Source organism: Candoia aspera, chromosome 7, assembly GCF_035149785.1.
Source record: "Candoia aspera isolate rCanAsp1 chromosome 7, rCanAsp1.hap2, whole genome shotgun sequence".
Taxonomy (NCBI): Eukaryota; Metazoa; Chordata; class Lepidosauria; order Squamata; family Boidae; genus Candoia; species Candoia aspera.
The window spans coordinates 31,615,729-31,640,329 of NC_086159.1; the positions used below are offsets into that span (position 1 = coordinate 31,615,729).

The 24,601-nt window shown below is 39.6% G+C and overlaps 2 protein-coding genes and 1 long non-coding RNA gene across 6 annotated transcripts; 1 reads left to right on the top strand and 2 right to left on the bottom strand.

The window, feature by feature from the left end:
• Window positions 1-537: 537 nt before the first annotated feature.
• On the top strand, window positions 538-12,511 carry WBP2NL (WBP2 N-terminal like). The gene is made up of 8 exons (XM_063308413.1): window positions 538-691; window positions 3,765-3,873; window positions 5,699-5,834; window positions 6,866-6,958; window positions 7,776-7,970; window positions 8,642-8,785; window positions 9,549-9,625; window positions 10,675-12,511. The coding sequence occupies exons 1-8, from the start codon at window positions 633-635 to the stop codon at window positions 10,720-10,722; spliced, it is 861 nt and encodes a 286-aa protein (XP_063164483.1). The 5' UTR covers window positions 538-632; the 3' UTR covers window positions 10,723-12,511.
• Window positions 3,836-8,642, bottom strand: LOC134500925 (uncharacterized). Its single transcript, XR_010068304.1, has 3 exons — window positions 8,304-8,642; window positions 7,514-7,632; window positions 3,836-3,900 (listed from the first exon to the last, which is right to left on the bottom strand). It is a non-coding gene; the product is annotated as an uncharacterized LOC134500925 (long non-coding RNA).
• NAGA (alpha-N-acetylgalactosaminidase) lies at window positions 11,548-24,213 on the bottom strand. Of its 4 annotated transcripts, none has more exons than XM_063308409.1 (9): window positions 24,013-24,213; window positions 20,692-20,860; window positions 19,755-19,929; window positions 18,472-18,649; window positions 18,177-18,271; window positions 16,590-16,751; window positions 15,644-15,841; window positions 15,048-15,191; window positions 13,964-14,361 (listed from the first exon to the last, which is right to left on the bottom strand). In XM_063308409.1, the coding sequence occupies exons 2-9, from the start codon at window positions 20,844-20,846 to the stop codon at window positions 14,179-14,181; spliced, it is 1,290 nt and encodes a 429-aa protein (XP_063164479.1). In that variant the 5' UTR covers window positions 20,847-20,860; window positions 24,013-24,213; the 3' UTR covers window positions 13,964-14,178. The 4 variants fall into 4 exon arrangements, with proteins under 4 accessions (XP_063164480.1, XP_063164482.1, XP_063164479.1 ...); XM_063308408.1 differs by having other exon boundaries at window positions 20,692-20,863; window positions 23,958-24,213; XM_063308410.1 differs by lacking the exons at window positions 13,964-14,361; window positions 24,013-24,213 and adding an exon at window positions 11,548-11,578 and having other exon boundaries at window positions 20,692-21,116.
• Between the last annotated feature and the right edge of the window lie 388 nt (window positions 24,214-24,601).

Genomic DNA, 24,601 nt, shown 5'->3' on the forward strand with positions numbered 1-24,601 from the left:
AAACACAACCAAAGTTATCTCTGCTTCAGCTTTTAATACATGCGCTAAAGGGGCAGGATAGGAAGCAAGATGTTTTGTGACTGGAGAGTAGCCTTCACTCTAAATACATTTTTCAGCCACTACAGGTGTAGAAATGGACAGCTGATTTCAAGCAGCCTTCAATTATACAGTATTTGGGCCAGTTGTTGTCTTCCAGTCAAACTACTTCCCAGGTTGGTTGGAGGGGAGGCGGGGAACAAGTGTTGTATTGCATTTAGATAGCAAATAAAAATATGACTACTATTTAAGTTAGTCCCAAGAAAGGTACTACCCAGCTATGGATCTCTTTCATAGACCAACACTAACTGGGTTGCTTATCTGCTCAGAGATCTTCCTTCTCCTCCTTATAGAATCAACTTAGCCGATTACAAACTAGAACCGCAGCAGCACTACCGCGCGTCTTGCTGTTTCCCCAAGTAACCACGAGGCTTCCCCGGGACAGGCTCCCGCACAGCTGACCGGCCGCCACGCCTCCACTCCACCGGGGGCGGGCCTGCGCGCCAGGAGGTCACGGCCGCTACGGGGCGGCTCCGCCGTATTTGGCAAGGGACGAAAGAGAAGGACCGCCTCGGTCGGTGCCATTGGCCGGTAACATGGCGTTGAACAGGAACCACTCGGTCGGCGGCGGGGTTATCCCGCCCCACGGGGAAAGGTAACCGGAGGCGAGGCTGGATTTGGCGAGTAAGGGCCGGCGGCAAGAGTCGGGGGGTTGTGTATTCTCGGGGACCACGAGATACGTGTGGGGCGCTTATACCTGAGCAGCGAGACGGACGCCTGTAATGCGCAGCAGAGCGACCCTTCCCAGGGAAGCCGCCTGGTTCCCGCGGCCCCAAACGCTGCTCCGGAGCTCGAGAGCAGCTCGCATTTTTCCTTCGCCCGGAGAGGGAGTGTGACGTTTGCCCAATTGTTAAGAGGCTTCGGAGTGTTACCTGCGTCGCCCCATCCCCCACTAGTCTTGCTCCCCCCGGGATTTGAACTCCTGGTCGGGAGGCGCGGTGATAGTAAAGCGGCCCTTCACGGCTTGTTTTGTTCTGTTTTGTTTCTCTCTAACCCTAAACAGCCTACGCGGCGTTTAGTTCTACTTCCCCTCCGTGGAATAATCTGCGTACAGTAGTAGTGTTGTTGTTTTATGACGTGGGCCGCAATTATGACATACATACATTTTCCTCCCCTTGTTAGGCTTTGTTAGATACGAATTTAATCCAGTCTTCCCCAGTCTAGGCTGGTTGGGAATAATGGGTGTATTTGGAGGGCAAAGAGTTGAGGCTGCATCACTGAATACATGTTCTCTTTCCATCATTTTTTTTACATTTATATTTATATTTATATTTTATATATATATATATGTAAATAAATAAATGGTACAGCAGAGCTGTGATACTGACATAAGCCTGGAAGTAAATCCAATAAGAGTTAAATCAGGATCACATGATTTCTACATGATTTCTGCATGATTTCTACATGATCAGTGAAGTGCTACATTAAAAAGTTTGGTCTTGTTGTCAACATTCTTGAGCAGTAATAGGGCACCATTTTTTTTAAAAAAAAATCCTGAACAAGAAATGCTTGCTTTTTGAAGAAAGTGTTTAGAATTTTGTGCAATTTTTCTCCCATCGATTTTATTTATAGTACTACAATCAGATCAAATCTTTATTACAGTCAAAGACCAGCATAAGGAGGAAGGGGTACAGTCAGTTTAAAAAAGTTCTATAATTTCTGAGGATTTTCAGAGGCAGCTTTATGGACAGCTCATTGCAGTAGTCTAGTGGACATAAGTGCATGAGTTACTATTACAGGGGCCTCCACTCCTGATCAACATACTGATGATACCTGTCCCTGAACAGATAGAAGGCCCCTTTCAGCAGTTTCATGTAGGGGAGAGAAGACCAAACCCTGAAGTATGCCACAAGGGAGCACCCACTGGGCCAACCTGACCCATCACCAACAACTGGATTACCTACTCCAGAAGGAGCAGAACCACTGTAAAACAATGCCTACAACTCCCAAACCTGGCAGATGGTCCAGAAGAATACCGTGATTAATTGTATTGAATGCTGCTGAGCAGTCCAGGAGGGGTCCATTCTCTCTATCCAGGTCCCAGCCATAGGTCATCCACCAGAGAGATGAAATTGTTTCCATCTTGGCTTCTTCTAGATTTCTGACTGAAAGGGGGCCAGATAATCCATTTTTGCTAGGTGCTCTGTGACTGACACATACTTTCTTCCCCAAATCTTCATCGGGAGGGGGAGCTTGGAGACAGCAATAGTTATTCAATATGGCTGGGACCAGGAGGGCCTCCTGAGGAGGGAGCATCACCCATTCCCCAAAAGAGGCACTGACTGCCAGCTTGGACTCAGCTATCCACATAGCCATCCAAAGAAGCCAGAAGGAACATGGTTCTAAGCCAGAAGTGGCAGAGTTGCCAAATTCTTTCAGCTTCTTTAGAGTCCACAGACTGAAAGGAGTCCCAAATAATATTAAAAGACACTGACCCAATTACCACTTTAGACCCTACCTACAAAGAATCAAAAGTTACATGACTGAATGGCTCTATTGGCAGAATTTTGTGCAGAAAGGTCACGGCCTGATGGCAAGTCTTCCTGCCCATCTCTGTTCAACAGAGAGCAGGCCATCTAAACAATGCTATAATTTGTCAACAAGGGCAAAGACATTTTGATACTATGCCACTTTTCTTGTCATGGAGTAGGCCTGAACAAGGGCCCTTACCTATTTTCAGTCAGATTCACTGTTCATCTTCCTCCAGTGATGCTCCAGACATTACTTCTGATGCCTATATCTGGAGGTCCTCAGTAAACCAAAGAGTCTCCTGGTTTGGCTGATACAGGCTGCTGTGGGCACTCATATCAAATAATTCATCATGAACCGCTGTAGCTCTAAAGAATTCTAGTTTGTTTTTGGAGAATAAAAAAGAAAAACTATTCACATGGTCATCTTTAATATTCATAAGTATTTGACACATTTGGTAGGGTGCTGGGGGAGTATGGATATCTGCCTTATTAGCTATTGAAATAAGGATAGATAGTTGTGTTTCATTATAATCTGATTGTATGCAAGTCTGCCTGGTGTTCAGCAAGGATTGCTCTGAAATAAGTGCACAACTTTAAAGGTATAGATTTTCAAGCTAATCCAGGACTTGTTGAAACATGGCCTAATAAATAAGTCACAATTGGCTGAATTCATTGTACATTTTGGCCTACTTTGGTGGGCAGATCCAGTCATCATAGAAGTAAACATTTTGTATGCAGTGAAGGAAATCTCCTTGTCACAATCAAAATAGTTTGGCTCTGTATTTAACTATCAGTTCAGTCCACTCCCAATAAAGATGATTTGTGACAAAAGCTATTTTCCAAGCAGTGCTGTTGAGTGATCTGGAATACTTTTATGGAGATTTCATTTTCATACATATAGGTATAACTAAAGAATACAAAAGAGGCAGATCTTAAGGACTTAATACTAACAGCAGATAATAATAATAGATATTGCTAGGCTGGGAATAGAATAGTCACTAGTGTTGCTAACTGTAGTGTTTAAGTGAGAAACCTGTACTGCAGTTTGTACAAAGATGTTCTCCTGAACTACATTTTCTGGACTGAGCTTAGTAAACAGTCCTTAATACATTTTGCAAGTTGATTCTTCATCTGTATTGTCATTTTTAATAAACCTTATTATATGCTAATGCATCTATTGTATCTCCTTCCTTGAAGTATTCTCAAGCACTGTAAAGATGTGGAACTGACTTTCTCTGAGGTAACTGGCAATCCAGAAATTTTCAAAGGCACTAAGAAAGGGATGGTTTTTCTCACTCCTTTCCGGGTAAGTCCTGAGTGAAATTCAACCTTCCTAAGTGAAAAAACAAGGGGGAAAATTTCCCCAGTTAAGCTTCCAAAACAATGTGTTCAGTTTCTGAAAACACATTTTTAGGAATACATACAGTAATACGGGTTTTCTGCAAAAATCCTTCTCAATTTAGTGCTGTTACTTGACTCAGTTACCTGCAGCATCTTAAGTGAAGTTAGTGGTTAGGAGTCATTCCCCCCCCACCGCCCAATTTAAGTGTTTCGCAGTCTAGGGTCCTATCTAAAACAAGTCATGCTTTAATCGTTTACATGTTCTGATTGAAATCCAAATTGAACTACTAAATGCCTTCCATGTGGAAGTCTTTAAAATTACCTCTCAGTTGAAGCCACTGGAATAATTGTAGTGGTCTTTTGGAACCAGTAACACTGGTATAGTACCAACTGCATTCATTTTTAGAGAGTTTAATGTGGAGTCCTTGGTGCTCTCTGAGCCTTGTTTTCTTACAGACGTTTCATTGCCAGACTAGGCAACATCTTCAGTGCAAAGAGGGAGTGGGCCTTGCTCTCAGTTTATATACTATGGCTTGCCCTGCTTGTGTTGGTGGGGGTGTCGTTCTCTCCTTGGGAGTTCTTTGATTGGGCTGTTGTTTGCTGCTTGGTTGATTGCCTGAGTTAATAGGTCCTTGATTATGGTTGAGTCTGTCCATGTGTTGTGAGACCATAGTTTCAACTGGGAAACGGTGAGCATCCTAAACCAAACCAAGCTAAATCCAAAAACACCAGAGAATTCCTGGAAGCCTGGTACTCAGACAGAGCAGCCATCAACAGACACGTAGAGGTAAACAACATTTACATACCATTCAAAAGAGACAATAGAAAAGCCAAAAGACCAGTACACTCCCTTGCCAGCAATCAACACCCAGATATGCAAAAATCAACGCTAGGATTAACACCAGATGAATCATCAAACAGCACAATACACCCTAATCAAGGACCTATTAACTCAGGCAATCAACCAAGCAGCAAACAACAGCCCAATCAAAGAACTCCCAAGGAGAGAACAACACCCCCACCAACACAAGCAGGGCAAGCCACAGTATATAAACTGAGAGCAAGGCCCACTCCCTCTTTGCACTGAAGATGTTGCCTAGTCTGGCAATGAAACATCTGCAAGAAAACAACAAGGCTCAGAGAGCACCAAGGACTCCACAGTTCAACCCTGAGCTACAAATATTTGCTTTGGGAGTTTAATGGTTTCAGAGTAGACTATTCAAAGGACTGACTGCACTCATCTTGTGTGGATTTTAAGATGGCCTATGATATTTTGCTTGCAGGCCTGCTGTCAGGATCCATCAGGTTGACCGATACTAGAAATGAGTCCTTCTGGAAATGTCTACAGCTCAAAAAGAAAAATGAACACAGCTTCATCACTGTTTTTAAACTGATCTTTAAAATGTTTACTTTTTTGTGTGGATTAAAAGGATTATGAGTTGGGCTTTAAATCTTTTGTATATTATCTCAGAACCTGGCATACCATTTTCTTTTAGTTGGTCCGTGTATGAGATCTTCACTGAAGGCCTGCTCAAGCCAAGAAACAAAAGTTGTAAGAAGTATAGCTAGACCATGCTGAACAGCCTTCTAAAAGATACCTGTCTCAATTCATTATTTTACCCATTTAGGAAAAGGGTTTTAAGATGTGTTAGCTTTGGGGTAAAAAATTTTATGATTTCAGATTTAAATCTTAAGCTGATGATTTGATATGGATGTAGATTGTAATTATTATGTGTTTTCTGTGTTAGGTTTCTTGTGCTTTTCTTTAAAGACATAAATTTATTTTGCAGGTGATTTTTGTGTCAAAAAACAAAGATCCAATGATGTCCTTCATGATGCCATTCCACTTGGTGAAGAGATGCTCCATTGAACAGCCAGTATTTTCTGCCAATTACATCAAAGGAGTAATACAAGCAGAACCAGGAGGTGTGTATCATCAATTATCTAGGCAACTTATTATTTTTTACTTTCTTGAAGTAATCATATGTAAAATCAAACTTAAAGTATTCAGTTTGGATTTCTGTTGTAACTGAGGACTATACAACCACTGAAAATCTGTGACTATGTCTCTTTGTAGGGATATACCAATAATGGAGGTTTTTGGTACCTGAGTGTTATGTCCACTATCCTTCATTCAATACTCTATGAGAAATTTCACAATTCACTCTAACTTGATTTGGGGAAAAAAGTAAAACTGAATTTTATTTTGAAAACTTATTTTTAAAGACAATTATTTCAAATCAGATTTTTATTTATTTGCAAATTTTCTTATTTCCATATGGAAATAGAAAATTGCTCTTGTAGGAATTCCTGATTTACATTCTGGTTAAATTTTACATTCCCTAATTAAATCAGTGAAAATATTTGATAGAGTTTGGAGGAAGCTATCCACTTCTTATCTTGCCAGAAGAAATGCACTTTTCACATATTAGTGTTTTTAGGGGAAAATAATGAATAAGCATCTTTAGGTGGTTGTGAAAAGGTAAAAAGCAATGTATGTACTGTTCATACATTGAAATCTGTTCCCTTTTTGAAATCTGTGTGAGAAAGATGGGATATAAAGTGAAGTTAGGGTTATTGGGCCATCTTCCCCCCACCCCAAAGCTTTGGTAAAGACAGGATGAGGTTTTGGCCCTTTTTACTTGAGTTTAAAGAATTCTTTAATAACATAGTTAGGCTAATCCTACCAGAGGCTTAATACGCCTATTGAAAGTTGGTAGTGTATCTCTAGATTCAGTAATATGATGTTGAGGAACCTGGGGCTGCCCAAAATGAGCTAGTTTCCCAAAACTGGCATAGGGATACTCTATTATGGTACTATTTGTTGAAATTATTTCTGAACTTACCTTGTAAACGGTTCGTTGAATCAAATCATTTTCAATTTATCCCTGTTTGTGCCTTGACAACCTTTTGGGAAGCTGTCATAATTAAGACTTAACATAACTTTATTTTCTTAGGTGGCTGGGAAGGTCAGGCTTCATTTAAAATGAGCTTCTTCAGTGGAGGTGCTATAGAGTTTGGACAAATGATGTTCAAGCTTGCAAGTGATGGTAAGACTTTCTTCTTACTTCCCCCATCCCAGGCAGATAATTCCGTAGCTGATTTCTGCTTTTGATGGTAATAGTTGACAGATAATACCTGCTGATAGTTCTTCAGTCATGCTTAAACCCTAATGTATGGTCAGCCCTAAATACTGCTATTCCCACCTCTATTACATGTTTTTCATTCTTTCCAACCCAAAAGAATATTGGAGAAAAATTATGGAAAGAGACTTGGACTTTGTCTGTCTGTCTGTCTGTCTGTCTGTCAGCAGGATAACTTTCTGAATAGAATGGCTCCAGATTTGATATGGTGGAAGAAACAGGCAAAAAAAGACTTGAGTTCAAAAACAGGTTGGATTAGGTTGGCAGCTGTGGAGAAAAACATTATGGAAAAATATCACCCATTGTATCCCTTTGGCAGAGGCAAATGGGCACTGGGCAGTAACTTGGAATGCTGCCTGTTCCACTCTGAGCCCCCTCTCTCCTTCCAGTCACATGAACCCGAGGGGAGCATACACAGCCTGCCCTGTGCTTCCATGCATGTATTCAAACACATTTTGTTACCTCAAAGAAAATACAGACACTTCCACTGACCACTGCAGGTAAACAGCACAGAAGCTGTACTCTGCATGATTTCTGTAGTTTGCTTAATTTCATAATCAATCTTGCTTGTAGTGCATTTCCTGCAAAAACAGAATGAGCATCATGGGTGAACTCATCAGCTAATTTGCTTAAATTTCCTGTAATTTTAACTGATTTAAGACATAATTATTTAAACTCCAAGTTTCATATGCTGAATTTGGCTTATTAAATATACTATGTTTAGCCTCTAGGGGAGTACCAGCTCAGAATTTTGGCTATGGGTATGCACCACCACCTTTTCCTGGTGCTTATGTGCCTCCTCCGGGGACCTACGTGGTGTCACAGCCAGCTTCTGGAGCATATATTTATATTCCTGCACAAATGAATGGATATGGAGTTGCTCCACAGCCTATGGGATATCCATATGCACCTCCTCCAGGTGAATTTTTAACCATCTTTATTAAATACTGTTATTCAAAACTGAGATGTCTCCTTTTGTTATCTAAGATAAATGTTGTGGATTTTTATAATTCTTGTTCCTTTTTTTCCTCTTCACTTAGCCTATAACATATTTTAAAAAATCAAATGTCAGACCTATATAATATTTGTCTATAAAATGTATTATAGAACTATAAAATACATGACTATTTCATGTTGATGAAATGACTGAAGAAATTAGCCAGATCTGGAAAATATGAATAGCAACATTATAGTCACTGTGGAAAGGATCATGTTTAGAATGATTGAATATATTCATTGTGAATGGGATTACCTGTAATAAAGACAGAATTAAGGCTTGTCTCTGTGGCTCATAGCTTCAGGTGCTGGGTATGCTGTTCAGCACATCCATTCCCCACAAATGATTCTGCTGCTGTCCTATGTATTATATTATACTGCCAAGAGGAACAGTTGCAGGATCAGCACAAGCATACAGATTGCACAGTAGTCATCTCTCATTGAATGTGTAAATAGTTTGGAAAAGACTTCCTGGTTGATTTTTAAAGAAGGTGAATTGTAAGAAAAAATAGCCCATGTGAACTTGCACCAGCATAAATATATCTGTGATATGTTTGTACAAACATACATTTTCTTTCCATTTTCTTTCTTTAGGTGTATATCCACCACCTCCTGGGATGAACTCCATGTACATGGCCCCTCCTCCCCCATATCCTGGCCCTTCTGCTGCTGGCCCTTCAGCTCCCACTGAACCAGGACCTGCAGCTCCTAGGACCTGGACAGAGCCTGGAATGCCAGGTAAGAAGACAGGATTGCTTTCACTTAGAACTGGGTCAATTGCATTGTGCTCTTAGTTTTTATTTTCTGGTTTTTAAGTAAGTTATTTGAAGAGCAATTGTTTTAACCAAGTCATTTATTTTAATTAAGCAAATACCCTGTTCTTTGAAAAACCCCTGTCTTAAACATAAACTCTCAAGAGGAGTTGCAAAAGCCCCCAGTTCCATCTTTGTACTCAAAGACTCTGCAGGACTGTGCTACTGAAATTTGGTGTTAAGCCTCTGGTAGGCTTACTCATTCTTATTTGGGGTACTCCCCCCCACCCCCCAAAAGTTCCCCAGGTAGGAAATTCTGTCTCTATCCCTGTGTCATCAGTGCCATTCCATCTATGGTCATTAGCTGCCTAAAGAATATTGAGGAAAGAGTGTGGCCCCTGCTTGCAGAAATATGACCAGATTCTGTTTTAGAGATTACATATTCTATTTGATATGCTAATTGTTGAGGTACAGTTAGATGACAGTTCTTTATCTCAGTCTCTGATGGAACTGGGGGCTTTTGCAATTGTGGAATCTTCTCTCTTGCGTTCCCAAAATATAAGTAGTTAATGCATCTAAAAAACAATGAGTACCTAGCCTTGTCCAGATTCTTCCTTACTGAGGCTACAAATCTGCACTTTCATTTTATCTAGAAAATTATGGGAAGGCACTAGACAGCGTTTGTGAATGTGAATAGTGTTTGCATTTGTTTTAAAAGTTCTACCTGCCTTTTTTTTTTAATAATGTAGGTGGCAATAAATCAGCAGAGGCAACTTCCAGTGCATATTATAACCCAGCCAATCCTCATAATGTTTACATGCCTATGGTAAGAAATTGCTCTAGAATTTTATGTGGCAGAAGGTGGGGCCAAGGGAGTAGTAATTGTCCACCTTTTTTTAGGTGGACCATCTTTCCTGGGAAAAATAGAGGAATTTCTGAGAAATGAGTTCTGTTATGGACTAATCCTCTGTTGTGTTAATTCAGTTGTGACTAAACTACCCAATTGTCAGTTGTAATATTTGGTTCAACCACTGAATGAGAATAGATGTTCTGTAGCACAATGGAGGAGCAGGTTTGGCTTGTGGTTCTAAAAATTTTTGCCGTTCTGGCATTTAGCTAAATAAAATCTGCAGCTAATTGCACTGAATATAATTTTTTTACATTATAGTAAGAACACCTGGCATTTTTGCTTTCTACTGTACAAGCATAACACTTGGAAGCTTTGAATTCTAGAGAAAATGAGGACATACATATACATACACATACAGATACACACATACGTGTATTATTTATTCACTTTAGGATGTTCCTCTGCTTTTTTTTTTATGAAGCAGCTGTATCCATGTTTAACTGTTTCTATCCCATCCCTGTGATTATAGATAACATTGACTGATTATGTGCCATCAAGTAGTCGTTGACTCTTAACAGCCACATAGATAGATTTTCACCATGACAATCTGTCCCTAACCTGGTCTTCCAGGTCTTCCAATGGCACACCCATCACCACTGTAGCTGAGTCCATCCGCCTTGCTGCTGGCCGTCCTCTTCTCTTTCTTTCTACCTCTCCCAGCATTAGAGCCTTCTCCAGAGAGCTGGGTCTTCGCTTAACATTGGCTTACCGCATATTACTGAGTAGCACTGAACTTCTCTTATAAAGGTGTGAAGAACAAGAACCCTTGCGGCTGGAGGTCACTCATAGTTGTCCATCTTGATATAAGATAGATCACATAAGAAACTGCATTGAATGTCTTAATTTAATGTTGACTTAAATGTTAAGAACTCTGAGATATTTTAAAAGTGGGCAGAAATTATGAAAACAAATAAAACTCAAATGTTAAGTAGGAATATGCCAATTTAATACAATTTTTATTTTAGGATCAACCACCTCCTTATGCACCACCTGATGAAAAGAAGAACAACTAACAGGAGCCTAAGCACCACCTTCTCGTGTTTCTTGACTTTGAAGACTTTGCCATTGCTGCTGCCTCTTGCTTTTTTATATCTCTAGGCCATCCTGTGTCAGTAGCATGCATAGTATTGGATGATGTTACACCTGCTGTTAATCTTTCAGCATGGCAATACAAATGAGTGGTGACAGCAGTACCTTCCTAACTACGTGCTTTCTGTCCTGAGGCTAGGATAGGACTGCCATGACTGTTTTAGCCCTTAATTTGGAGGGAAAGGTGAGCTCTAAAATACATATAAAGCAGCTTCACTTACGCAGGGATGAAATATTCAAGCTTTACGTATAAACAAAACACTTTAATAATGTGACACAGATATTCATGAAGGAACATTCTGTTTTTCTGCATCTTGGTATGTTTAATACCATCAATAACTGCATGGTATTTCCATGCAGGTTATCATAACAGGGAATTTTCAGACACCTCAATACCTTTCCTGCAAAGTAGAAGGGAAGAAAGCTTTCCACTGATTTCAGAAATTGATAGCTTAAGAGGAAGGGAGGAAAGGGAGGAAATCAAAAGGTTAATCAATTCCTACCCTTTCTTCTCAGTATTTGTTGCTGCCTTCTGTTTTTTAGGTATCATGCCACATACAGCTGTGCTGTAAAGATATCTCTCCACTTTCTGCAGTATCACTTCTTTATCCTTTCTGAAGGGTGCCAGGTAGAGAGAGTCTTGCTATATTTACATCTGAAGGAATGCACAGCAGGTTTCTCTGCTTTTAATTTGGCTGTAGGTTCTGTGTCTCTAAAACGTCTCTGTCTGGTGTAAGAGTAGGGCCGTGAGTCTTATTCAAATTAGGCCAGGTTATCTGTCTACCCTGACCATATAGCGAAAAAAGGAATCTAAGGTTGAAACCATTCATACGAACTGGAACCAAAGATACGGCTTAATAACTAGCTGGATTTAAGAGGACTAAAATAAAATAAAATTAAGCAAAATATCTGGTCCAGAAATAAGAGCAATAAATAGGTGTTGATTATTCTAGGAACAGGACTCAAAACAGGACTTTGATCTCCTGGAAATAAGTTCATTTCTAACTAATAGCAACTAATATAGCACAGAATATTATATCTAAAAGGAAAATACTTTTTTCTGCCACAGAAAATGGGAATTAATAATTACGTTGGTAAAGTCCTGACGTGGATATTGACGCAATTTCTTTGTTAGGCTTCTATACAGATTTAGCTGAGCTACACCATTAAGAGAGAGCATCAGCCAGGGATAGTGAGGTGGCAAAATATTAAAATTCCATGCAAGAATAAGAAACCATGTTTGATTTACACAATTAAATGGTATTGGAAGAGGTGGCCTGAATTTGCATAAAGAAAAGTAAAAAAAATTTTGTCCACAAGTTACAAAGAAGCAACCAATATTCTGGGTTTTAAGCTGTTATTTAATGACTTTTCATATGTATATTCCTCTTGTATTTGTTCTTAAAAGAACTATTGTTCCACTAATGTAGTGGAGAATATAATTTGCATTTAGGAAATCTGTTCTTCCCTCCTTGATGCTAAGGCTATAATTCACAAAGGAAAACTCAAGACATACTGGTATGTGTCACGGATACTTGTCTATTTTCCCTTTAATAATTGAGCTTATTACTCTGTACAAAGTATGAAATAAACTTTTTTCTAATAAATGCTTTCATTCTGAACCCAAAGGCATGACTGTTTTCCATAACTAAATAGTTAACTCTGTTTATATTATTTTGGAATTGCACTTTAATACAGAAATATTGAAACCTTTGTATTTGTGTTTGTATTGTTGTGCTGATAACATGTAATTTGCGTCTGTCATTTGGTGTGGGCTGGGAGGGGATGTAGTTCCTTTCTTTAAAGAATGGTATGGAAAACTCTCTTAAACAATATCTATTTGAACGTTGTGTCCGGTAAGTTCTCCCTCAAGCTTGACTCCTGATGACTTGATGACTAGTTTAGTTGGTAACTTTGGTCTTACCTTCTTCAAAGACTTTTTTTTCTTTACATTTCAATCTGTCTACCATCCTAGTAGACTCCCATCCAAGAACTAGTCAGTTCTGACCCAGTTCAAATCAAATTCTTTATTACAGGTCAATGACCTCGGCTAAATAAAACTTACTAATAAAACCTACAAAGTAGGGCTACAAGATAGAGCATAAAAAATAAAGTGTACATGATAAAAAATGTACAATCATGTTTACACTGATTGTACAGCATTATACAAGTTTTACAAGCTGCAAAAATAAAATTTGCAAGTCCCAGTTAACTTTTTTAGACCAAGTAGACCTAGCTTCTTGTCCGGACTAATGTGCAACATTAAACTATCTCACTGAGGCAAGAAACAGAAACACCTGAGGTCATGCCATTCTGGATCCAAAAAAAAAAAAATCTTTAATTTTGAGAAGACATGGCATGCCAATCTTTTTACTTTTCTATTTCCTGTTTTGAATTAAAAATTAAGTGGCATGCTGTCCATGTTTTCTGCAGTAAAATAACCTAAATAATAGTTTCTATATAAACACTGTCATAGTACCAGAAGTGGATTATTGAGCAGTGGGGTGGATAAAACTGGGAAAACCTATTTTGGAAATATCCAGATGTGATAGACTATATTTTGGCTGGGAAATCTGGGATTTCTAATTCAGTTATATCAAAGGCATGTGATCTAGGAAGGCTGTACTAAATAAATCACAGAATTAGATGCTTTGGAACTTTATTCATATTCATTTTTTTAATGTCTTTTTAATCAAATCACTTCTGAAACAATATTCTTTATTCAAAAACTGATTTAAATATGTAAACATCTGCTGAAAAAAAAAAGCCCTAAGTGTGACTTAGAACAAAAAAATAAAAATTACAAAAATGCTGGAAAATTTAGTCACCAGTCAGACAAGCTACTATAGAAGAAATCCTAGAGCCCTAACAGGGCGTTTGCAATTATTTCAACTATTGAAATAGATGATACCATTACAAGCAAACACCTGTAGTGCAGGAGAAAGGAGGCCTAATTTGAAATTCAGTACATTAAAGACAATTACAGTTCAGTTTTGGAATCCAGGAAAGTTACATTTCAGTGAACTGTAGGAATTTCCTTATGCAAAATACGAGCTTATGCTTACGCTCATATATGAGCAACTGGCTTCTTGATTATCTCAATGCATCTGGCCATCATTAGCAGTCTAATCTACATAAACAAGAATACATGTATATTCTTATTTATGTAGATTGTGTTCTTCATATTCTTATTTATGTCTACTTAGAAGTACTGGACTGTAAACTAATGAACTAATAGCTTCTCAACTGTGTGTACAGTACTTGTGTAAAACTGCCAACCTACACAAGCCATTTTTTTCTTTGTTGAGGCACCACAAGTGTACCAATAGGGAGCGGTGGATCCTTAGTAGCTCACCAAGAAGTCATTCAACTACTGGCTGTCACAGATTAAAGGGGCGGAACTTCTTTGCTTTTGACTGCTGCTTTATGAAGGTGAAAGGCTGCCCTAGGTACACTGTTGGGTAGAGGTACCACATGACTACTCCTGAGGGATTAATCACCACTGTGAAGTTGGTAGTAATCTTCAGGTCGCTGATTATTTGACTGGTGTACACGTCCTGTGCCTAGCAAAAACAAAAGCAGATAAATGGATAAGTGATCATATGTGGATGTGAGGGCAATCTGGCTGTGACATCTGTCACCCCATTAATCGCCAGGGTTGATTTGGATGATGTGGGTGGCTAGGCGGGTGTCCCCTTCCTCCCTCACTGCTCCATGTGCATCCCTCCCAAAGCTGCCCGCTCTGTGGAAGAGGACGACCATCCCAGACAGGAGTGTACCGATCTCTGGTCAAGCGTATACGATAGCTGCGCTCCCCTGCTAGAACCTCCAAACAAGCTCAAGATAAACGAACATATGCGCATCCACTGTGGAACTATTGATATATTCTAGTAACTATTTCACAGCAATGTTTATCCCAGTGAAAAATACTAAAGCTTAAATGCAGTACAATTTGGATTCTAAAATACTAAATGATCCTGTTGCTCCTTTGCCACAAATGAATGGTAGTGGTATGGTGTGTGCATGTTTGTGTATGTTTATTTTGCTGTGTACAGTTTTATCACACCAGGAACTAACCTGATTATTAAGGAATTTTTTAAAAGCCAGGATATGGCCATATTAAATTCAATAACATGGGGGCAAATATAGGTAAGCAATACTGTGTAGAATTTGAGGTTTTCAGCTTGCCACCCCCTCCCCCCAAACGTTTTCAGAGAGGAAGACCATAAACTGGTGCTGCTTTACTTACTTCATAGACAGTGTTCTTTGTAAAATTGAGCTGTGCGAGGGAGGTTGTGTAGCGATATGGCATGTCTGTCCTCCGACTAAAGAAAACCAGAGCACTGGCTGAGTGGGAAAGGGGCCGCAGGAATACTTCAATTTGAGATTTGTCCTACAAAAGGAGATTGAAGAGCACATTCTTCTAAAAGAAATCTTCCCCAGGACGTAGATGGTAAACTGTGATGTCATCATACAGGAAAAGACACTTCTTCAACTGAGATTTCACAGTTCTGAAGCTCATACCCAGTCCAACCCAATTAATAGTGCTGTGGTTTGGACAAAAAAACAGCATGGGGAGCACCATGTACACAGGCTTCCCTACCCTTCTGCCTTCCAGATAAATTCTGGGAACAACAGTCACAATGGATCTGAAGTATGCCAGACTGCTGAAAGCTGATGTATCCTCTCCTAAGCTCCTTAGAAGAGAGGAGCATTATAAATGTAATGAATATCTTTGGCTTAAATTACTGATACTCCCACATAAAAGGATCAAAAGGCAGGAGTATATACTCTGAGTTCCAGGGATTCACATTATATGCTTCTCCAGACCTTGGCCTTCCTTACCTGAAGGATTCTGCGCCCTTGGATTCCCAGAGGATCTTGGTTAATTTTGATCATCAATTTGTTTTGTAGAATCTCCTTGGCACTTTCAGAAATAACACGGAGGTCTGTGGACATGAAAAGAGGAGCCGCCATAATTGTCCATAAGGCCATCTGGGACTTGGACTCTTCAAGGCTCAGACCAAAGTTTCCAATGATTAGCTGCAGGACAAAGGAGAGGTTAACACAGAGGTGGGTAATAACTCAAGGATGAAAGCAAAACGAAACACGAGCTGCGTATGGAAGGAAGAAAAAAAAACTCGTTAACAAAGATAACTGGGTAAGTTTGTTCAATGCCCTCTGACTGGGCTAATATTCTTCTAGAAAATAGTTTAGGAAATAATATCAGGGCTGAAAGAATTCCAATATCCCACTGGGCAAATACCAAAAGGACTATTAAGTCCAGCATCCTAGGAATGTCAGTTTTTGAACTTATAAAATTAGGTGCAAAAATGACTGAATTAATGTGGGTGGGAGGGGATAATGGTGTTGATTAAACTTTGGAAACTAAAAGAATCTGTACATTAGCAAAACAAGCTATATTTCCAATGGACTGCAGGGAAACTGAATCAGTACTATATATAGCCCTTTATCCTTTCAATGTAACATGTTTTTGCCAAAGTTAGCACTATATGCCTATTTGTATGAATTATTCTGGTAATGGAATTCAGGTTTTCTGTGATTTTTCTATTGTAGGTTATATGTCACTGAGATTAAAATAATTAAGAATGTAACACAAATGGCTTGTCTACTTATTTAAGTTATATACAAGAACTGAAGGCATAAGATGCAGAGAACAGATGAATTCCTGCCAACAGTCACCTTCATTAGCTTTTTCTAGCTTTAGAATTCCAAACAGACCTCTCTCATCCACTTAGCTTTCATATCATCCTCTTCTGTTCAGCATTACCATGTCAGGATCATTCCAATGGCCAGGGCCAGCTGCTGGCTGAAGTACATCCTGATTCTTTGAGAACCATTCCACAATAGAGAGGACACTCTCCCAAGAGTCTTGTATGTCATCGAAGTTTCTCCAAAGGTTACATATGTTTGCTAAAAGAGTGTAGTTCACCTAAAACAAAACAAAGACATGAAACAGAATAATTACAGTCAGATTGGCATGATTTATCTTTTGGAGATGAGCATCAATTTAGATCATTTTGACTACTCTGGATGTATTTAATATCTGGGGAAAATCTGTATGGGAAAGGGGAAAACTCAAGTTAAATAATTAGCTAAAATTATTTGGCTATCCAACTGAAGTTAACACAGTTGTGTCATCATAGCAAAGAGAGAAATGGATAGAACAGCTCAAGGGCTGTGTTAAGAGAATAACTGTACCAGTCGTGCTGATGAAGATTTTCAGTCATCCAGGTGGAATTGTCTGTAGGTTGAGTCATGGCAACTGGATTTCTTTCTTTTTGGTAGAAACGTTTCACTGCTTGACCAAGCCGCTTCTTCAATCTGGGCAAAGATTGGTGTGGGGACCCCATATGTGTCTTCCAGGGTGGCTGCATTGTCCCTACACCTGAATGGCTGTTAATTGTGCCATGGAGGTGTGGATTGCCTTTGGGATGTCTTACTCCTAGATCCTTTGTTTATCCCCAAGTGGATCATTAAGAGTCGCCTTCCTGGTGGTCTTAATCTTCCTGGGAACTGATGAAATAGCAGCAGAAATAGTGAAAAATGGGGGACAAGTTGTGTCTGAGGCCTCTGCCTCTACTGAGGGAAGGATTTTCCACTTTGGCATGAGTGGATTCTGCATGAGTGGATTCCTTAACCCTGAGGGAAGGATTTTCCACTAGTGGAAAATCCTTCCCTCAGTAGAGGCAGAGGCCACAGACACAACTTGTCCCCCATTTTTCACACTGCTATTTCATCAGTCCCCAGGAAGATTAAGACCACCAGGAAGGCAACTCATAATGATCCACTTGGGGATGAACAAAGGATCTAGGAGTAAGACATCCCAAAGGCAATCCACACCTCCATGGCACAATTAACAGCCATTCAGGTGTAGGGACAATGCAGCCACCCTGGAAGACATATATGGGGTCCCCACACCAATCTTTGCCCAGACTGAAGAAGCTGCTTGGACAAGCAGTGAAACGTTTCTACCAAAAAGAAAGAAATCCAGTTGCCATGACTCAACCTACAGACAACTGTACCATTCATAATTACAGCACTGTGATTGACAAAATATGTAACATCCAGTACCACTGTATCATTAAGTAACACTGTATGTAGTAGTAAGCTTGTTAATCAAAAATTACTGTTTCAGCCAACTAAAACATTATGGTTTTAGACCTCAATGGAAGATTCTAAACTTCAATGCAAGATTAAAGAAGCCCGCCTCCTGCAAATTAAATGGGTGTATTTGTGGTTCCCATGTCACACCAAATTGTTAAAATGCGATGCAGAACTTTAATTCAAAATTCTGAAGATGTTCTAGGGACAGAAGCTTTAAGATCAGCCCCACCCTTCCTCAAATACAATTCACCTCAGGTGGGAGTCCCCCTCGATAGGCTGGCCAGCTGCAGGAATAGGCAATGGGATGGCCTGTTGCATTCAGAGCCTTGGACATTTTAGGATAACCTTTTGAAAACAAGAATAGTTATCCATTTGAGTTAAATTCAGAATTTATTTAAACCAAATTATTGTTAGGTGGTTGATGCTTAATATAATTAATATCCTAAGTGTATATTTGACATCTTGTACAAATCCAATTAAAATGTCTTATTTTAGTAACTTTTGGTGCACTGACAGGTGAAGCAAAACAGAGGTTCTTGGCTTACCTTGGGCCTGTTCATGTGCTGATGAGTAGCAACCATCTAGTTTCAGCATATCCACTCCCCATTGTGCAAACGTTAAAGCATCTTGTTCAATCTGATTCAATGTAGTTCCTGGGTAACCTGCACAAGTGTGGGTGCCTAGATCACCATAAATGCCAAGTTTCAGGCCTCGTGAATGCACCTGCCAAAATATGTCATGACTTGTGAGATCAAAACAGAAGACCCATGAAGAATCTGTACAATGGAGGAAGCAGTGGACACACTTGTTATTGTTGGTGTTAGCAAGCATTTTTAAAAATCTTTTTTTAAATCACTTACTCAAAAGCTAATCCATCATCTCCTCCTCCTCATTTGCAGATTATTTTTTACAATTTATGGAACCCAATGTCTCAACAGTGTTGGTTTTAATTGAAATTGGATACTGTAAGGGTAGATATCCTAACAAGTACGGTATTAAATCTCATGAACAAACTTCCCAAGGACTGAACTCTTATTTTGCAGTATATAAATTTGTAAATGTTTCCACAAATGAAAGGATACAAATGTGAATTAGGTGGTGCACTGATATAGCAATATTTAGTATGTGGCAGCGTTTTTCCCCATTTTACATGAATACAGACATTTCTGCTCAGTGGCCTGTTCAAATTATGCTTCTGCCCATCAGTACATAAGTTGATGAGAGCCAGACAAAAAATTAAAATGTATGTCTCATTATTGCTTTTCACCCAATGGCCAACCCTTTTTTTTCCAATCTAGTGATCTCCAGATATGTTGGATTTAAATCCTATCATCCTTATTCAGCACAGCCATTCACTATGCTGGAAATGAGTTAGGAGTACTGAAGGCCAGAATATCTGGAGGGTACCAAGCTGGAAAAAGTTGGGTGACACAATACAGAACTTGATGAGCTTTTCAAAAATATCCATTGCCAAGGTCTATGTCTGAAAATATAGACTTTGAATTCAGCAGAATAATCTGGTGATCTAGATGCAGAGGTTCTTGCCCAGCAATATGACCCTCTGGATGTTGCTCACTGGATAACTTTGAGCAAAGATGCTTTCTCTCAGCCAAACCTACTCCACAAGTACAAGTCTGTGGCTACAAATTGGCCAGCTTTGAAGAAATAACCTATATCTTTTGCAGCAATTAAGAAGCAGGCCCTTGATCCTTTGGGAAACTCACAAAGTTTCTCTGGAGTGTCTCTACTGTTGACTAGGCAGTTGACCTTTTTTAAAATCACAGATGGATCATTTGATATCACTCTCACATCAGAAATATTCACTTACATAGTCTGCCAAAGCTTTGATCCCTCTGGGGAACCTCTCAGGATCTGGAATCAAATGTCCCATCATATCCCGCTTTTTTGCCATCCAGCAGTCATCAATATTCACATACTCATAGCCCAATTCCCTCCAGCCATCCATTGCCAGATGGTCCGCCATCTCCATGAAGAGAGTCTCACTGTTCCACAAATGAAAAAGCAAGAACAAAAAGCAAACTGACCAACTTGGAGCTATTTAGAGCCACTGGGAACTATCAAGCATAGAACGTACTGTACTGACAGTGTCAGGCTGCACCCTGCACTGATGTGTTCTGCCACATTTGTGCAACAGTTTACCTTCCACAATAGATAAAAGGGTTAATTTCTCTATCAGGTCCCCACTATCACTTTTTCATACTTACTATTTTTCTGCAATAACTTGGAAGTAAAATTAAAATAGAGTTTCCTACAGTATTATTATTCAGCAATGTCCTTCCTTATAGTCAGGATCCTTCTATTTTTTCTAAGAAATATGCCTTATTCAGCAAATGTCATTATGAGAATAAACTAAAAGCTTATAGGCTGGTATAGGTTGAACAGGAACCTTTTTATTGGTTCCTGTTCAACCCAACTACATGTTTGTATATTGGGGGACAAAGGTTGTTAATTAGCGATATCCTCTAATGTTTTCATTTTTATTTTTATGAATAATTTAGCAAAATTATTCAGTACTCCTCTCCCAGCCATGCTCAACAGGAAAATTAAATTATAGTTTGGCAACAACATTCAGAAGAGCATGAGGGGGAACATGCCCAAGCTTTCAGGGGAGGCAGATGCAGCCTTGGAGCTTCAGATTTTCCGTGTTTGATGCCATCCCTCATCTTGAATCTTGGGGTCCTGAAACTCAGGAACATATCTGGAAAAAGGTTGCATTTTGTGGTTTCCAAGGTTCTTCCACTTACCTGATACAATTATGGGGATCTTTCTTGCAATCAATATTACAACGAAAGCGTTCCCATGCAAGCCACCCCATTGGGGGTGTTCTCATCAGTCCATTCTCCAGAGCCAGGGAGAAGGCATAGGGCAGTAGAAAGAAGACAACACATTTCATGACCATGGATTGAGGGATGACTGCTGCAAAAGAAGCAGGGGGAAGGGGGAGAAAACATAATTAAATATTGCTTTCTACTATTTCCATCCTGTTCCAATGGCTCCTTCAGCCATATCTAATGAGATTAGATACTTACAAGCTTTTACCTCTCCCTGCTGCCTTTTCTCTTTCTTTCATAATGTGCAGCAGTGAAATGTGGAAGTCTTTTAGACAATTAGACAGTTACCTTTTTTGCCTGAACCTGGAAACTATGGTTATCATCTTCAGAACAACCCAGCATCTTAAATAACTAATACATGCATATCACCAAGATAAAATTGTGTGACAGTGTGTCATTAAGCTCTTGCTTTTTTTTCTCCTTGCCTTTGAGTGACTTTTGATTCCTGGTGACTTCCTGGACTAGTCCCTGCAGTTTTCTTGGCAAGATTTTTGGAAATGGCTTGCTATTACCTGCTTCCTCGGGTTGAGAGAGAGAGACTGGCTCAAGGTCCCCCACTGGCTTTTGCCTAAGGCAGGACTAGAACTCATGGTCTCCCAGTTTCTAGTCTGGTGCCTTAACCAATACACCAAATTGGCCCTTCCTTGCATATTATTTGTAGACAATTCACTGATTTTAACAGCACTATTGATATACCCCAAATTTATGTATTAAACAAATTTATAAAGCCACCCATTTACCAAAAGGGACTCTGGGCAGCAAACAAAATACAAACACAATAAAACAACCATTTAAGACAATAAACTAGACTGAGGCCCTGATAGATGCTTACATCCACCCACCAACCACCCCATGGCTGCTTTGTCTATATTTACTTTCTAAAAGCAGTGCCTCAGCCTGTACTGTTCCATTTCATACGACAATGCCACTGCTTGCCATCAGCACAATGCTCTCTCTTCTTTGGAGATCTTAACTATAATCCATATTCTCTTTATCACTCTTATTTATGATTTAAATATCTGAGAATGACCCACCCAAGTTGCAGAAGGAATTAGGCAAACTAGTATGACACCAATTGAAAAAGAAAGTGACTCTGGGATGAACATGGTATCACCTACCCTTCCCTGTTTAATGCCACACACACAAGTTCCCAGTGTTGCATTCTGGGACTCATGCTGCTGTCAGAGCAGGATCCTGAAGTACACAGTCACAGAAGCAAAATTACAGACACAGAGCTCCTAACCAGTATCTAGTACACCACACTTTCATAAAGAACATGCTGACTCGGCAGATTCAGTTGTCTTAAAACTAAGTACGCCTCTGTGGATTTCATGGAATGACACAGCCCAGCATTTTGAAGGGCATCAAGTAAGGAAGACTGGCTTGTGGCAGAGTAATTAGCATGTAGCAAACACCAGATTCAATATCTGACATCTGAAGTGAAAGAATCTCAGATAACAAGGCAGAGGAAATCTTTTGCCAGGTCTCTGGAGAGCTACTTTCAATCATGTATTTAGTTTTCTCTCAGATTAATCTTATGTACTCGGCATAAGGTAGCTTCATGTGAATAATTTAAACCTTTCTGTGATAAGCAGGTGCAGAATCCCAGGTGCACAGTGAGGCACAGGATCAATGCCTGGTTCTACTTCCAACCTGGCAAGAAGCAATTATATTGCAATTTTCTTGTCTGGGACCAGATAGAGTTGCAGCACCTAGCCAACATGGACCTGGTTAGTATCTGAATGGGAAACCATCACGAAATATTAAGGCAGTGGACTAATCTGGAAAGTCAAAAAAACAAAAGAATCCTGGAAGAAGGCAGTAGAAAACTACTTCCAAATTGTTGCCAAGAAATCTATCACCGTGGCCATGAAGTTACCAGGAGTCAAACTTGATAGAAGCTTTACCATTTTTGTTGTTTGGATATTACAGGAAACCAGTTTAATAAGGCACCAGATCAAAGTACCATGTAGCTTGTTAGTGCTAGATGTTGTAAACTAGCACTTTTAGTTTAATGTTTAAAAGTCCGTAAGATATTAAAAGCACGAATACTTTTCGAATGTGAAGCTGCAGTTGTTAATCAATTATTATTTCAAATTATTTCAGGAAACATCTATTGCAGACATACTAATAAAACCATACTTGTACTCCATTAGTTATCAGATCTAGACATGCTTCAAATATTAGGAAAGAACTGCACGTGAGCCTGAAAAAAGATGCACCTGCTTTAAAAAGCCAACCAATTGAAGTTATTGTAACTCATAAAGCAGCCACATTTTTTCAGGTTCATGAAGAAGCCTAGAGAAAGATAGACTGAATAGCAGAGAGGCACTATGTTTCTGCAAGCTTCAAAGCACTTCTTTAAATCATTGTTGAAAAATGCACATCCCTATTATCTATATGTATAAACAATTGCCTGCCAAGTCATTTAATAAACAATTCTTAATCAGATGTCATAGCAAATTGCTCTGTAAGTACAAGTGGTGCAGTCAAAAAACTGGAACTGCTATAATACAAATCCTCCCTTTGGGGGGAGATGGGCGGTGGAAAAATTTGTTAAGTAAATGAATAAAATAAATGTTCTCTATATACTGCGTATGCATTTTTCTGCATTACTAACCAGCATATTCTTAATACATCCTTTTTCTCTGCTTTCCCCTTTTAAATGTATTATTCAGAGCTTCACTCACCTTACCTTAAAAACCAAAAAACTTACATTCTTAGTCAACCTGGTGTATTTTCTATCCAAAGCAACTACACTACAGAATTAGATGTAGTCCAAAATTCTCTGCAGGTGGACTTTAAATAATACCTGTGTATCCCTGAATCTTGGAAACATACAGATAACAATCTATTTTAAAATGAATCAATACTGAAGACTTGGGTTATATGTTATATTTTATTCCGTGGCTGGTGCAAGCCAACTTCCGTATTTATAAAGAAACAGATTAGTCTTCCGGGTGCATCAAGGCAATGGGGAAATAATTGTGTAAATTAGATATTTCAATCATTTAATGAAATCCTACTTCATCTATGACACAGACTACCAAAATTAACTCAAATCTATAACTGTAATTGCAATCAATAGGTACTCTTGAACCAACTATTCGTTTTTCTGTGCATTTTCATATAGCGCAATTTTTGTTCAAAGGACAAAAAAAACTGTTCCCGCTCCCGACCATTACCAATGTTCACGTCAATCACCCATCCAAACTTCAACTCACATCAGAACACACTAACAGACATTAAGCCACAACCGGTACCAGCGACCACCGAAAGCCTGCGACGTCGATCGCTTTCTTGCACGGAGCAGCTAATCACGTGCTCGCTTCCTTCCACCGATCAGCTGACCCCTTGGATTGCATTCAAGAGTCGAGGAGCTGCTGATCGCAGCGCTCTGCCAACTCCACCACCGCCCTCGCTTGTTCCCAAAAGGAAACGAGGAAGCAGCCGCTGTGTTACAGATGTGCGCGAGCGTCGATTTTGCTCAGCCCTTTTCACCCGGTGCTAGAAGTAACTTGGAGAGTTCACGCACCTTTCCTCTCCAAGAGAGGTTTTCGACAGCCCAAGGATCAGAGTCCTGCCCTCTCTTTCAGGTCCCTTAGCAGAGATGCCAGTCCTGTTGTCATTCTAATGGGTGAAGGGACATTAGGAGAGTGCCTTGCCTCAAAGCAAAGTTTTAGGTGGAACCATTTGCTTGGATGTCTCAGCACAATATGGGACATTCTTCTGATGGCAGATTTGTAAGCTGAAGTGGTCCAAAGCTTATGAAGCAGTAAAAGTGGTTTCAGGCTGCTTCTATATGTCTCTGCTGAATAACCCA

Bases quoted from the DNA above. Each gene is read 5' to 3' on its own strand.
- WBP2NL (XM_063308413.1), top strand. From the start codon at position 633: ATGGCGTTGAACAGGAACCACTCGGTCGGCGGCGGGGTTATCCCGCCC. The intron at 3,874-5,698 runs GTAAGTCCTGAG...TTTATTTTGCAG, and splicing joins TTTTTCTCACTCCTTTCCGG to GTGATTTTTGTGTCAAAAAA. The intron at 9,626-10,674 runs GTAAGAAATTGC...TTTTTATTTTAG, and splicing joins ATAATGTTTACATGCCTATG to GATCAACCACCTCCTTATGC.
- NAGA (XM_063308409.1), bottom strand. From the start codon at position 20,846: ATGGTCATGAAATGTGTTGTCTTCTTTCTACTGCCCTATGCCTTCTCC. The intron at 15,192-15,643 runs GTAAGGAAGGCC...CTCCTTTTGTAG, and splicing joins AAGGGCGCAGAATCCTTCAG to GACAAATCTCAAATTGAAGT. The intron at 14,362-15,047 runs GTAAGTAAAGCA...TGTTTTTGCTAG, and splicing joins CAAAGAACACTGTCTATGAA to GCACAGGACGTGTACACCAG.